Source organism: Macaca fascicularis, chromosome 2 (assembly GCF_037993035.2).
Source record: "Macaca fascicularis isolate 582-1 chromosome 2, T2T-MFA8v1.1".
Classification (NCBI taxonomy): Eukaryota; Metazoa; Chordata; class Mammalia; order Primates; family Cercopithecidae; genus Macaca; species Macaca fascicularis.
This window is the reverse complement of record NC_088376.1, coordinates 51,974,543-51,988,471: the sequence shown is the minus strand read 5'-3', so window position 1 is coordinate 51,988,471 and position 13,929 is coordinate 51,974,543. Positions and strand designations below refer to the sequence as shown.

The window sequence follows — 13,929 nt, the reverse complement described above, 5'->3', positions numbered from 1 at the left end:
AAGATCAACAGACTATATAATGATACATGACTGACACTTGTACATTAGCTAATAAAATGGATTCATATAGTCTAATCATATCACCACTATTAGGGTTGTATAAAATTGCATTTAAAAAAAGATCTATGACCAGATATTCTCCTGGGTGCTCCTCAAAGGAACACTACTAAGGTTCATTGAAATGTTTTCAATCATTGCCTTCCCATTGATCCTTCAAACATGCCATTGACATGACACCTAATATTCAGAGGGAATGGGCAAGGTATGAGGGAAAGAAATAAAAATAAAATAAATAAAATAGAATGACGCAAATCTGAGTTTTGTGAACCCTTGAAGAGATGGTCTAAAGGATGTTATCTGGAATGTCCAATTCTGAAAAGCAGAGTTGAGAGACAATTCTATAGATCAAATCCTGGTAAGGATAAACATTGCCATTAGAAGAAAAGCTTCAAAATACACCTGTGGCAGATGTCACGTGAGTAGAATTTCTGCCCAGCCTTAACTGCATTCAGAGGATAATATCAATGAACTAAACTTGAACTAAAAAAATTTTAAACAAGAAATTATAAATAAAGACACATGGTTGTGAATACAATGATATATTTCTTTATTTTCACATACACTCTAGCTAAAACAGCAAGAGTACACATCAACAAAAAATGGAAACAAGGCTTTGGCTGAAAAAAAACATGCATTTGACAAATAATGTTAATAGCTAGACAAGAAGAAAGTTAGCTCTGTAAACTTCTTCATTTGATTCAGAGAAACAGAGCATGAGTTTTCTTAAAGTAACAAGAAAAGGAACAAAAAAAATGAGGTTTGAAATTTTTTACCATGGCAAAACATTAACATCTTTCTCAAAAACATAGAGAAATCTGGAAAAATCAAGAAGATAAAATTCTGGACCAGTTAGTGACATTCTTTCAAGCATACTTGCAAAATGTTTCCTTAAAGTGTTCTTGGGATGAAAATGATTGTCATATCTCCAACAGCAGCGAACTGATGTTGTTCCTTGGAATAAAAGTCAATCCCCACCTTAAAAAATATATGGCTTCTCCGAGGAATTCTTATGTCTTAAACACTTTTTACATTCTAGACAATTAAATTGATTGAGGTCATAAGTTAAGAAATGAATAGTTACCACTACATGGTAAGGTAAGCAGCCTGAAAACATCTGCATCATAAATGTGTGTGTGTGTGATATATATAAAGTCAAAAACTCCTCTACTTGTACTTTGGCATTCAATTTTTAGAAATTCAGTCTCAAATGCCATTATGGTATTTTTCAAATGATACCTTTAAGTCAGTGATTTCTTTCGACTGCAATAGAGAAGATATGGCAAGAAAAATGCTGCAGTACCATCTTCTGGGAGAACATTCATGAAATCCTTCAGTTCTAGTTCCACAGCAACAATTGACAATGTTTCTGTTTGTAGAAAAGAATATCTGAATTAGAACGGAAACTCTGTCTTTCATTCAATCTATTCTTACTTAACCAACCAATTAGAAGCCAGTTCAGGCTGGGCGTGGTGGCTCATGCCTGTAATCCCAGCATGGGAGGCCGAGGTGGGCGGATCATGAGGTCAGGAGTTCGAGACCAGCCTGGCCAACATGGTGAAACCCTGTCTCTACTAAAAATACAAAAAAATTAGCCAGGCATGGTGGCACAAACCTGTAATCCTAGCTACTGAGGAGGCTGAGGCAGGAGAACCGCTTGAACCCATGAGGCAGAAGTTGCAGTGAGCTGAGGTCACGCCACTGCACTCCAGCCTGGGTGACAGAGCAAGACTACATCTCAGGGAGAAAAAAAAAAAAATAGAAGCTAGTTCAGGTAACAAAATGTTATAACTTCAAAGAAAAAAATCAATCTCTTAAATCCATAGGCTTCTTTATGGTTGTAACTTATTTTTCCTTATTAGAATCCTTTGAAGTTTATTTTATATCAACCACATGAAATTTGGATTTATTATTTCATTGCTGAATTACTATATTATTTTGCAATTGATTTCTACTGTCCTCTAAAGAAAAGTACAATCATTTAAATACTTTTTTTTAATGCTAAGGCTAGACTAAAGCTAATTTATAAAGATTGTTTGATAGGATAAGAAACACCAATGTTTTCCCAAATTAGTTCCTATTGTAACATTTCATGTTGTTAATAAGCACAAATCTGTTTTCATGACTATTTACTTCTTTTCCCCCCAAACTGCAACAGTGTTCTAATGAACATTTTTTTTTTTTTTTGAGACGGAGTCTCGCTCTGTCACCAGGCTGCAGTGCTGTGGCACGCTCAGCTCACTGCAACCTCTGGCTCCTGGGTCCAAGAGATTCTCCTGCCTCAGCCTCCCGAGTAGCTGGGACTAAAGGTGTGCACCACCACGCCCAGTTAATTTTTGTATTTTTAGTAGAGACGGGGTTTCACCATGTTGGCCAGGATGCTCTCAGTCTCTTGACCTCATGATCTGCCCACCTTGGCCTCCCAAAGTGCTGGGATTACAGGCATAAGTCACTTTGCCCAGCCCCAATGAACATTTTTAATATTAAGGAATGTAACATACATTTTAAAAAATGCAACTTTATGATTCTCCTGCTTCTTAATAGATACATGCTGCCCTCTCCTGGAATAGAAGGGTGAAAGTTATGAACAATGTTCCCAATAAACATCCACTTGGTCTTACATCTTCTATCCACATGTCAGTGCCATTCCCTTGTGATCGTTGCATGCCCGTCACTTCCTCTATTTGTAGAGTAAGTGAAATATAAGATCCATTCCAAAGTCATCTGTCCAATATGCAGCCAGCTAAATTTTTCTTTACACAAAAGAATGAACTGCCTTTGTTGCTAAATAGTTAATGAATAAAGCAGCAATGGTTTTTAGAAAAGACTCCTAGTTCTGGAATCCAGAGAGACTTGGGAAGAGATCCAGACTCTTCCACCTACTCACTGAGTGGCTTTAAGAAAGTCACTTCATCTCCCAAGTCCTAGGTTCCTCATTTATAATGTAGTTGTACTGTCTGCTAGCTTCCACAGTTCCTGTGAAAATTCAGCTAAAATACAATGATGCACATCTGACATAAAATCAGACCTTAATAAACAGCAACTACTAACTAGCTTGCAAAATATATGTGAAAAATATGAATTATTGATGTTTTCCTATCAAAGCAGTTTACTTACCTAAATGTGGAACCTGTAAGTAGTATCTCAGAAACAAAAAAATTAAGTTGGAGAGCTAGTGTGGAGTTGCTACAGAGTCAACAAAAATATCACCACTTCCCAATTCTCCTCTTCTCCCAAATAAGGAGGGGATAATACAGGTTATCACTCTAAGAACAAGGTCAATATCTTAAATTCATAGAGTACTTTAAAAATTAATAAAATACTTTCATATATAACTTCCCTTTAATTCCTTCTAGAATCCTTTGAGGTTTTTATTTATTTAATCCAAGCCCCATCCCAAACAGGGTAAACTAATGGGTATTATCCCTGATTTAGAGTTGGGAAAATTGAGGTTAAGAGAAGGTTAAAATTACTTGCTCTACTCCACTCACCAGCTACCTAAATCTACAAGTTACATATAAATGATCTATCTAAATGTAAACATGTGCCCTTAAAATCTTTCTTCAGCATGTCTAGAAAATATTTGTCAAAGGTTAAAAATAGTTATTTCTGGATGGTGGATTTTAAATTATTTTTAAATTTAATGTTTGTAATTTACTACAGTACCAGAATTTTAAAAAATAAACATGGCTCATTACAAAAACAGTACTGAATATTTCCTTAAAACAACCAACCAATCCACTAACCCCTGTTTTAATGGTTCTGCATTAGTGTGGTAGCTGTCAACCAGGAAAATTTTGCCCCACAGGGGACATCTGGCAACATTTTTGCTTGTTATAACTGGGGCAGTAGTATTGACATCTAATAAGTAGAGACCAGGGATACTGGTTAATATCCTAAAATGCACAGGGGAAACCCCCATGCACACGGACAATTATCTCGTCCAAAATGTCAACAGTGCCAAGGTTGAGAAATGCTGTATTACAGAGATAAGAAATCCAAACTCCTAAGCATGTAAGTCCCTGAGCTCCATCTCCAACCTCACCCTCTTGCAATTTGGCCTAACATTTCACTTTTGATTCAGTCCTGAACTTCTCATTTAGTCTCACGACACTAGAAAACTGGCTTGCTCTAGGACACTTCTAAGTAGCACACCTAGAACTCAGTTCCAATTCTCCAGATCCCAATACAGGGCTATTCTCAGTGTACAAGTGTTAAGAAAATGCCCTTCTGTGAAACAAACGTAAAGTTCTTTAGTTGTCTCTGTTTCTAATCAATGAACAGTTACAGAATGCTTCCTATACGAGAGGCATATTGCTGGTGAGGAAAGTGTAACCATGAAAAATGAATAAAACACTATGCCAGCTCTTGAGGTATTACAGTCTAATAAAGGTAAATCACACATGGCACTTAGTCTCATTAGCAATACACACACACACACACACACGTATGCACACAAATGTATTCTGAAGACAGAGAAAAACGCAACATTTGGAGGAATGATTATGGGTGAGTTGGGGTGGAGTGTGTGGATGTGGATCAGAAAAGGATGAAGAGTCTTCTGATTAAGATAATGATGATGCTGAGATGTAAAGATGCGGGATGTCTGTACTGGAAAGTGCTCCACCAACACAAACAGTCAGTGATAAATTATGTAAAGGGTATGCAAGTAGGGCAAAGCAATCAGACACCTGACACTTCCATCTTCTGAAAACCTAAAGCAATCAAGGAGATGGGTAGGACTGAGAATAAAGTCACCACTTTCCCTTCCCAATCACAAGCATACAGCTTTAATTAAAGGGGGATCTTCAGAAAAATAATCTCCAATGGCCACTGCCTCGGCCTTACATTTTAAAAATCAACTGTCTTGGCTAGAAAACACAATTTCAACACTGTCAATTTCTAATATTTTATGTGCTCTGCAATCGATACACCCATATCCTTTGTCATCAGGAAAGCAATTAACTAATTATATTAATGCACAGCAGTATGGAAGCGGATTAGGTATCTATCAAGATTTATGATTACGAATTATGAAAATTCCAATAACTACTATGCTGTAAAATACTGTACAATCTAGATACTCAACTTTTAAATCCTTGAGGTTGTTATTCATGAATACTTGCTTATAATTATGTTTAACAGTAACGATCTTAACTTCCTACATGAAGTAAATTAAGTACTCTGATCATTGATAAAAGATGTAATTGCCTTAATGACTACTCACATTTTAAAACATTGATGCTGTCATTTTCTATGACTGTGATAATTTGTTAAGTGTTTGAAAGGATTAAGTTAAAAGAACATAGTTCTGTGACTAGGAGATAAATGAATATCAAATGTCAAAGGGAGGGTATGTGAATGCTGAAAAGAAGCTCCCCAGACGGGTTCTGAAAGGCCCTCAGTCTCACTTGAGAATCACATGAAAATACTTGAGAAAGACGGCTTCACCAAATTTAAAACTGAGACTCTTTAAGTTTATAATCAAGCAAAAAAAAAAAAAAAAAATCATTTTACCTTTTAATGATGACAGGTAGAGCTGATACTTCTCTCCACCACATTTAATTCTCCGACAAAGTTCAGGTAGCAGTTTTTTCCACCACAGAGTCTATCTTAGGAAAAAATGAATAAATTTTAGTTTGATGCATTTTATTCTCAGATTTCAAACAAGAATAAGAAGATTGTGCAGGAAAGCACAGGGCAAAAATACATCATTTTGTCTAAGGCAACTAACTTTGTTATAACAGAAGTTATATCAGCAGCCAGTCTTTTGCCTTAACTATAACATAAAAGTCAGGTTTGTAACTTGAAAACTCAGTAATACATATGTTGTACATATGTACATGGCTATTTTCAAGAAGTAACAGACATATCCCGTTATCATCTCTTATGTGGCAAGAAGGAAGGAATGAAGAAAAAAAAGAACTAAGGTCCAAAATTATTCTAATTTCTAAACTAAAAATCGTATGGCAGAGAAAATATTTTCCCATCATACACTGTTCCCAAATCTTCAGGTCATCAACTATTTAATCTTCAAACAAAAGATTTTTAATGATGATAATATACCATCTCACATATTTAACAGCATTTAATAGTACTCAAAACACATAACATTATTTAACATATATGCTCACTGGACCCACACAGCCCTGAGGTTGGATTAGCATAAATTGTCCCCATTTTGCAGGAAAGGAAATGAGGTTATCAAATCTGATTATCACTGATCAAGCCTAAAAACATAATCTGAAAAAGCATACCCGGTTCTCTTCTTTCAGTTCATGATTAGCATATGGAATGACTGCCTCTGGGCATCTCTCTAACAGTATGTCTATGCACTGTTCATACTCTTTCAAGCGTGTACGACACAGAACATGGACACTAAGGCCGGCAATAGTGTCTTCTGAAAGCGGCTCCAAGAACGGAATAATGGAAGCTATGTCAAATGAAGGACCACATATAAGAGACTATGAACAGAAAAGTGAAATGTTATGAAATGAGGCACCTCAAAAACTAAAACACAACATACAGAATTTAGTTTCTTAAGACTAAACACTCACTTGCCAAAAGTAAAATAGAAAAAATGCCATATTAGAGTACATGCATGTGGTCCTTACTTACTAAATCTAAGTAAAGTATAATCTTGAAACTACCTCTAGTTTAAAGATCTGTTTAATAGAAAGCAATCATTGTTAAATAACATTATTTTATTTGCTTTGTGTGGACTGCAAATTAAAACCAATGGACATTCTTCAGGACTCTATCCTAAGGGAATAATCAACATTGTGGTTAAAGATCTATGTCCAATGATGTTCACCGCAAGAGTATTCACAATATAAATAATCTACATGTTTAACAACAAAGGATAAGTAAACACATATGGCACACTCAGATAATGGAACATTACACAGCCATCAAAACTATGTTTTCAAAGGCTAGTTAATAAAAAAATGCTTATGATAAAATGAGTAAAAAAATTTCAAAATGAAATTATATTCTGAACATCATCAGTTTTATAAAATCTACATAGGTAAATGCACATACAGAAATACTGTCGGAAGAGCATGGCAATTTGAAACAGCACACAGGATGGGACAACAAAGCCTACTCTTTGTTTTCTTTACATCCCTGCCTGCCATTTTCCAAATTTTCTATAATAAGCATGTGCTACATACATATGCAAAAATACAATTTAACACTTAATAAGACTAAAGTGATTGTTTAGAACTAATCGTTGTTATCAATACCACTTTGTCACAAGATGAATAACAGCGGGCTGTATTATCTCGGAATTTACAACTTTACCAACATATACTTTAAGCAATTAAACTATATATACTACTTTTGATTCTACCACCAAAATAATCTCCATTTTCCCTTTCTCCAGGATAAAGATGAGATGGTCATATCCTAATTTTCTTGTCCCTGCCTCCTTTTTGCTACAGCATCTTCTGAGGCTCACAGGAGAATATGGAATGTGATCTATCCAATCACAGTCAGTGTGATGATTTTATTCCAAATATCTACCAAGGAATGACCAGGAGAATAAGGTTGGTCCCTTTTCTTCCTGCAAGTTTAATAAATTATTCATGTGAATAATTTCCTGACAATCAGATGGCAGAGATGAAATAAGGTTGATAATCTCTCACTCAAAGGGTCTCTCAACATGGAAGAAAAGAGATTATCTCTCTATTTAACTCTTGACTAATTCAGATAATGGGGAAGGGAGTGGGGGCAGTACGAAGGAGCAAGGCATGTGTACCAAATTATGACTAAAATAAAACTAGTCGTAACTTCAACTACCCATGAACTTTTACTTAGTTTTATCCATGTAATCAGGAAGTTTGAAAATAAGGCCAGGTGCAGTGGCTCACACCTGTAATCCCAGAACTTTGGGAAGCCAAGATGGAAGGATCGATTGAGCCCAGGAGTTCGAGGTTACAGTGAGCCACAACTGGCACTGCACTCTAATCTGGGCAATAGAGTGAGACTCTGTATCTCCAAAAAAAAAAAAAAAAAATTATAAAAGTTTAGGCAGATTATGTTTCTCCTTCAATAGCAAAGATTTTGCTATTTAATAGCAAAGATTTTCCTCCTTTAATAGCAAAGATTTTCCTTTAAATATATTTTGAAACAAATTTTAAAAGATCACTGAATTATACTTTTTCAAGCAATGATTATAAATATGCTTTAAAGATTTATCAAGAAAATTTAATAGCACTTATTCCAATTACAATTTTAAATATGTAATTAGTATATATGTTCTAGGAAGGCAAAGTTCCACTGTCTTGTCCAATGCTCCCCATAACATCTACAGCACATGCTCAAGCAATATTTGTAAGGTGAACAAAATCTGAGGCTAGGCCCTCAGAAGGCTTTGTATCACAATGGTACTAGAGACAAGAAACAAGAAGAATCTTCTTTTGTTATTTTTTAAAGAAGCACATAAATAATGCCATCTCTGGGAACACCACAGCCCCACCTGAAGGCTGAGTCTAAGCAATATGGCCTCTTCAGCTTCCCTCCTCTAAGCCCCATTCCCAACTTGATACTAAGTAACAACTACATTTATATCAGTTCCCATAGTGTAAATGAGGCATTGCAAATTCAAAAGCCTAAAGAGGCCAATCAAATGATGAAGATGCATAAGGGCAGCTGGGATAAGGAAAACAGACACTCAGCATTTGGGTCAGGATACCCTAAAGATGATAACTGTGCGGGAGGACAGTGTGAGCACTGCCTAAGGAGAGGCTCCGGGTCAGTCCCAACCCTCAGGTCAGAAGCAATGAGGGCCTTGGGTTAACAGAGCTGCTAAATTTTTCAATAGTGACTTGAAACTCAGAATTCTTAATAGGAAATCTTAATTTTTGTATGTTAGCGCCTACACTGGGAAGACCAAAGAAAACAGATGTGGGAATTATATTGGTCTTTGGGCCACTAAACTGCATTAATAAAATCATACGCTCATGTGGCCCAGCCTGATCCACCAAAAATGTGGACTTTAATTCTCACTGCCAGCCAAAACACTGCTGCAGTCAGAATTATTAAAGGATGATCCACATTCTCTAATCATCCCCCTCATTTCTGAAAAATCCTTTTCAGGAGCTGGATAAACTGACTACTTTGACCTGTTTCTTATAAGAGAAATAGCAGTGCCTGGCTTGGGTGAGAGGCCTCAAATGTGTAAGTCAACACTAACAAAAACAAACTACATCAATAAAAACACCACTAAACATTTGCCACACTTTCATTTCACAAAGTGTTTTCAAGTGCATCCTGAAAATGAGGAAATCAGCCAGGAGACTTGGTGAAGTTTGTCCATCCACCTGCAACGAAACCAGCCACTCAGCACAGGTGTCCCATCCATCAGCAGTTTCAGGCACAGGCAGGAATTCCCTCCAAGTGTCCTGAGTATGCCTAACTATGGATTTTGCCCCTCAAAATTCTACATTCTAGATTAACAGGACACCTGGGGTCTCAGCAAATTTAATCTTACACTACATTGTAATATGCAATTTCATAAGGAGGTATTTTTACTTACCTGTAATTTTGAAAGATCTTCTGTATAATTTTTATCCGCTAATGAATCAGATGATATTAAGATGTGAACCCATGGATAAATTAAGCCATAATGACTACAGGCATTTATCTAAAACATAAAAGAATTTCTCATAAACAAAATATAACAACAAAAGCTTGCTTATCCATTCCACGAAGAGCAAGCAATCATTAATTCTCTGCCATGTCATAGAATTAGGTATACACTTTCCTGGGAATGGGAAGGACAGTTTTTAAGAATGTATTCCCCTGGAAAATATTTCAGTCTTGCTTGCTTCTACACTAAATATTTCCATATACTTTAAAATGTAAATACTCCAAAGACGCACTTTCTAGCAAAAAGAACAATACTGCATTTAAGCCAATTATACCTAACAAGAATATTGGAAATAATTTTTATTAATACTACTTTCTTTAGAAGGCAAAATATCTTTCATAAATTCTCAAGACAATTCCCAAGAAGCCCTGCTTATTCAAGAAGCTGGTAACTTTTCCACTTAGCCCTCCATTAGCCATGGCTAATGAGCTGTGAGAGAAATGGGCTGGGAGCAAGAAGGGTAGAAAGAGTTATTACTGGCTGCCTCAAGTGCTACAGAACAGCTCCTTTATGTGAAACAGACAGGAAATGGGGGCCCACTAAGGAAGTCTCCCTCCCACAGCGTTCTGCAGTTCCTCTCCCACCAATGAGGTCTGTAGATGTCTTCTCTCTTATGTTCTATTTAATGATCCTCTGCTGAGGAAGGACAGATGTGATGTTCTGGAAGAAGTCCCTTTCTCCATGCTTTGGCAACTGAGCTACCACTTCAAGTAAGTGAGGGAAATTAATAAGTGGAGGACATTCTTTAGAGTACAAAATTATTTAAAATGTAGGCCACTTCAGTTATAGACAAATTTTAAGTGTATTTTTAACTCCTGCGTAAATAAGATACCTGGTAATAGAAAACTAGGTTATATTTTATAATAAATTATTAAAAAGAAGAAGGTATGTTTTTGTAATGGGCAATGCATAGGTTAAATTTAAGGTATTATTCCATTATCTTACCAGATCCTCCGACGTTCGCAATGGTGTGGTGTCAGGAGGCTGCCTCTTAGACAATCTCCAGATGTACTGGGATGTGAGCTTGAAAAAGAGTTCCTGAAGTACCACATCTGGGAGACATGCCACTAGCTGAGCTTCCCAAAAGTCTACCAAGAGCTGAGGAGTTGTATCTTCATCCTTAGCACAAAGCACCTTGAAAACAGTAAAAGAAGCCTCTATATTCCAGATAAATATAGCACTGATAAAGCGACAGCTGGGCTGAATATCAAAGCATCACATGGGCCATGCAATTAATAATTTACCATTAGCATTAGTGCCATGGCGAAAGAAAATTTAGACATTTTTTAAAGGAAACAGATTTTAGGTTGTACAAATAAAGTTTCTTCAGATATAATCTTTTAATTAGTACTTTTATAACTGATTATGTATGTATGTTTTCTCAATAAACAAATGAAAAACTCACTTCTCTTATTCTGTCCCTCCCCACCACCAATTTAATGAGGCCATCCAGAAAAATCACATTTTCAAAGTGACATACCTTAAAAAAGGAATCTGCTTCTTCAATTCCAATTTTGTTGTTCTTCTGCAAGCCCAGAACTGAAGCCACAAGCAATCCAGGCTGAGTCTCCTTCAAGTGAAGTGCAAGCTCAGTTGGAACAATCTGTCCCTTTCTCTGTTGAATCAACAGTCGAGGTTCCAGAATGAAGCCACATACCAACTTCATCTTCAGATAAGAAAGAAATTTAGGAACAAAAGGTACATTATATTTAGATTGTCCACCTTAGAAATACTAAACATGCTAGTGAATTCACAATGCATGGTTAAGCTATTAATAATTTAATCACAATGTTTTCTTTGACTATAAAGGCTAGTTCTTACCCAAAGAAGGACACCACTGACTGTCTCACAGAAGTTACTAACATTTCACTAAGCATCAAGGTGTCCTATTTTTTGTAGAGAGCTTTATATTTAGCTCTACTTGATTTGAAAATGCAGTCAATTTTCTGTATCTGTGGGTTTCACATCCATGGATTCAACCAACCACAGATCAAAAATATTCGGGATGGCTGAGCGCAGTAACTCATGCCTGTAATCCCAGCACTTTGGAAGGCCAAGGAGGGCAGATCACTTGAGATCAGGAGTTCAAGACCACCCTGGCCAACATGGTAAAACCCCGTCTCTACTAAAAATACAAAAATTAGCCAAGTACAGTGGTGCACACCTGTAATCCCAGCTACTTGGGAGGCTGAGGCAGGAGAATCACTTGAACCCAGGAGGTGGAGGTTGCAGTAAGCTGAGATTGCACCACTGCACTCCAGCCTGGGCCACAAAATGAAGCTCTGTCTCAAAAACAAACAAACAAACAAACAAAAAAAACCCCAAAAAATGGCGGGGGGGGGGGGACTGCCTCTGTTCTGAACATGTACAGATTTTTAAATTATTATTCCCTAAATAATTCAGTATTAACAACTGTGTACATAGCAGTTGACGTTATATTAGGTATTATAAGTAATAGAGATGATTTGAAGTATATTGGAGAAAGTAGATAGGTTATATGCAAATACTATGCCACTTTATATAAGCAACTTTAGCTTCTGTGGATTTTGGTAACTGTAGAAGGTTCTGAAACCAATCTCCCATAAACACCAAGCGACGACTAATATATCTTAAGTTTTTTCAAAATTATGAAAAGTCATTTTTCTAGAATTCTACTCTTCAAAACAGAAGACATCCCGATGTTGACTTGCTCTCCTCATCATAACAAAGCATGTCATTTGTACAGCGATAAAGCACTTACGTTCTTCCTTTTTTAGCAAACCAAGTCATACTGTGGGCTTTGGCCACAATCTGGCAAGAAAACAGTGCAGGAGCACAGGTTCTGAAGTCAGGCTGCCCGGTTCAATTCTGGTTCTACCACTTAACAGCTATGTGATCCTGATGAGTTACTTAACCTCTCTGTGTCTTAATTCCCTCATTTGTATAATAGTTAATTCCCTCATTTGTATAATACTCCTACCTTATAGCATTATTAAGAATTAAATAATATATGCAAGGAGCTGCTAAATAATAAGTGTTCAATTACACTACCTCTTATTTTCTTCCCTTAAATGATTAACACCTTTGGTAGTGTCCCTAAATGACCTCTTTTCCAAGGGGAAGCCTGTGTTTCTTGGTACAACATTCAAATGTCCAATCCTCCATAAAGTTATCTGTGATTTTACCAAGTGGGGGTTATTTATGCAACTACTAGACTTCTAAAGTCCATGGCTAATAGCCCCTTTGCTGTTCTTAAATACATATTACTCTGTTCTTTTCCAGTGCACACACCATATCCCTGATGCCAGATCACATCATCCCCTTGGAGCACAGCCAGTTCTTCAGTAACAAGCTCAGTGCTCTGAACACACCTGACACTAAGTTGAAGTCTTTAGATATCCACTGCTGTCATTTATCAGTCTTATTTCTTTTTCATTTGCCAGATTCGAAGTCCCATTTGGATCACTTTGTTTCTAACATTGTCTGTTTTCCATTACAACCAAGAACATATGAGCTAGAAAGAAGCCAGAAGACAGCTAAACACGTCAGGATTACCAGGTCCTATTTCAGCCTTCTGTTAGCACTGGGCAGGGATCCATACCTCTGAATGGCTTTTCATTTCATTTCTGTGCATGTCAAGATCTCCCATTTTCAGAGCCACTGCTGCCTTGGTCAATGTCACTAAGATCGATGAAAACCCAGAGGTATCCAGCTTCCTTAGATAGCTCATGGCAGTTAAAGGATTAATATTCTTCATAGAAGGACTACAGAGAATATGGGGCACTTGCTTTGGCTCAGCCACATAAAACATCTGAACCACTTTTGCTGCTAATTCCTTTGGTGAGCAAGAAGGAATAAAAGGAATAAAAGGTCAGTTGGTCAGAAGAAAGCAACAAAATCAGCAAAACATGTGCAAAAAGCCAAGACACAAACATTCCAAGTAAGATAAAACTATAGTATTATATTCTAATTTTAAACAGACAAAACTGATACTAATACAAGGGAGGCCTGAGATAACCTGAAGTGATCTCTTTGCTGATTATAATGAAGAAAAAACAATGAAAATATGTACCAGGTTATGACCAGCATTTCTAATTTCAACACTCAGAAGAAGAAAATAAACATCTGATTGAATTATAATAAAAATCCATCATAAAAACTACTATTTAGTTCAAAATATATCCAATTAAGTAAACTGTATGAGAAAATTTCATTTCAAAACCTTAGAACATTTGATACCA

At 36.5% G+C, this 13,929-nt stretch overlaps 2 protein-coding genes across 17 annotated transcripts in view; one reads left to right on the top strand and one right to left on the bottom strand.

Moving 5' to 3' along the window:
* CP (ceruloplasmin) overlaps positions 1-11,113 on the top strand; it is a 58,838-nt gene extending 47,725 nt beyond the window's left edge. For 2 of the 4 annotated variants that reach the window (XR_001488508.4, XR_006696178.3), the window contains exons 19-21: positions 7,500-7,604; positions 9,157-9,237; positions 10,658-11,113. Coding sequence is in view for 2 of the 4 variants with exons in the window: in XM_005546062.5 (XP_005546119.3) it covers positions 7,500-7,591 (92 nt within the window). In the remaining 2 variants the exon portion in view is untranslated. The remainder of the gene's footprint in view (positions 1-7,499; positions 7,605-9,156; positions 9,238-10,657) is intronic. The other 2 variants (XM_005546062.5, XM_045386798.3) reach the window with 1 other exon arrangement.
* Positions 584-13,929, bottom strand: part of HPS3 (HPS3 biogenesis of lysosomal organelles complex 2 subunit 1) — a 44,492-nt gene continuing 31,146 nt past the window's right edge. For 3 of the 13 annotated variants that reach the window (XM_005546065.4, XM_045386800.2, XM_005546066.4), the window contains 7 exons: positions 13,290-13,523; positions 11,190-11,375; positions 10,655-10,843; positions 9,596-9,703; positions 6,315-6,521; positions 5,575-5,665; positions 584-1,426 (listed from right to left, as the gene is read on the bottom strand). In XM_005546065.4, the coding sequence (XP_005546122.3) occupies positions 1,299-1,426; positions 5,575-5,665; positions 6,315-6,521; positions 9,596-9,703; positions 10,655-10,843; positions 11,190-11,375; positions 13,290-13,523 (1,143 nt within the window). In that variant the 3' untranslated portion in view covers positions 584-1,298. Of the gene's footprint in view, positions 1,427-2,347; positions 2,619-5,574; positions 5,670-6,314; positions 6,522-9,595; positions 9,704-10,654; positions 10,844-11,189; positions 11,376-13,059; positions 13,203-13,289; positions 13,524-13,929 lie in introns of those variants that run through there. The other 10 variants (XR_006696179.3, XR_012430791.1, XR_012430790.1 and 7 more) reach the window with 7 other exon arrangements.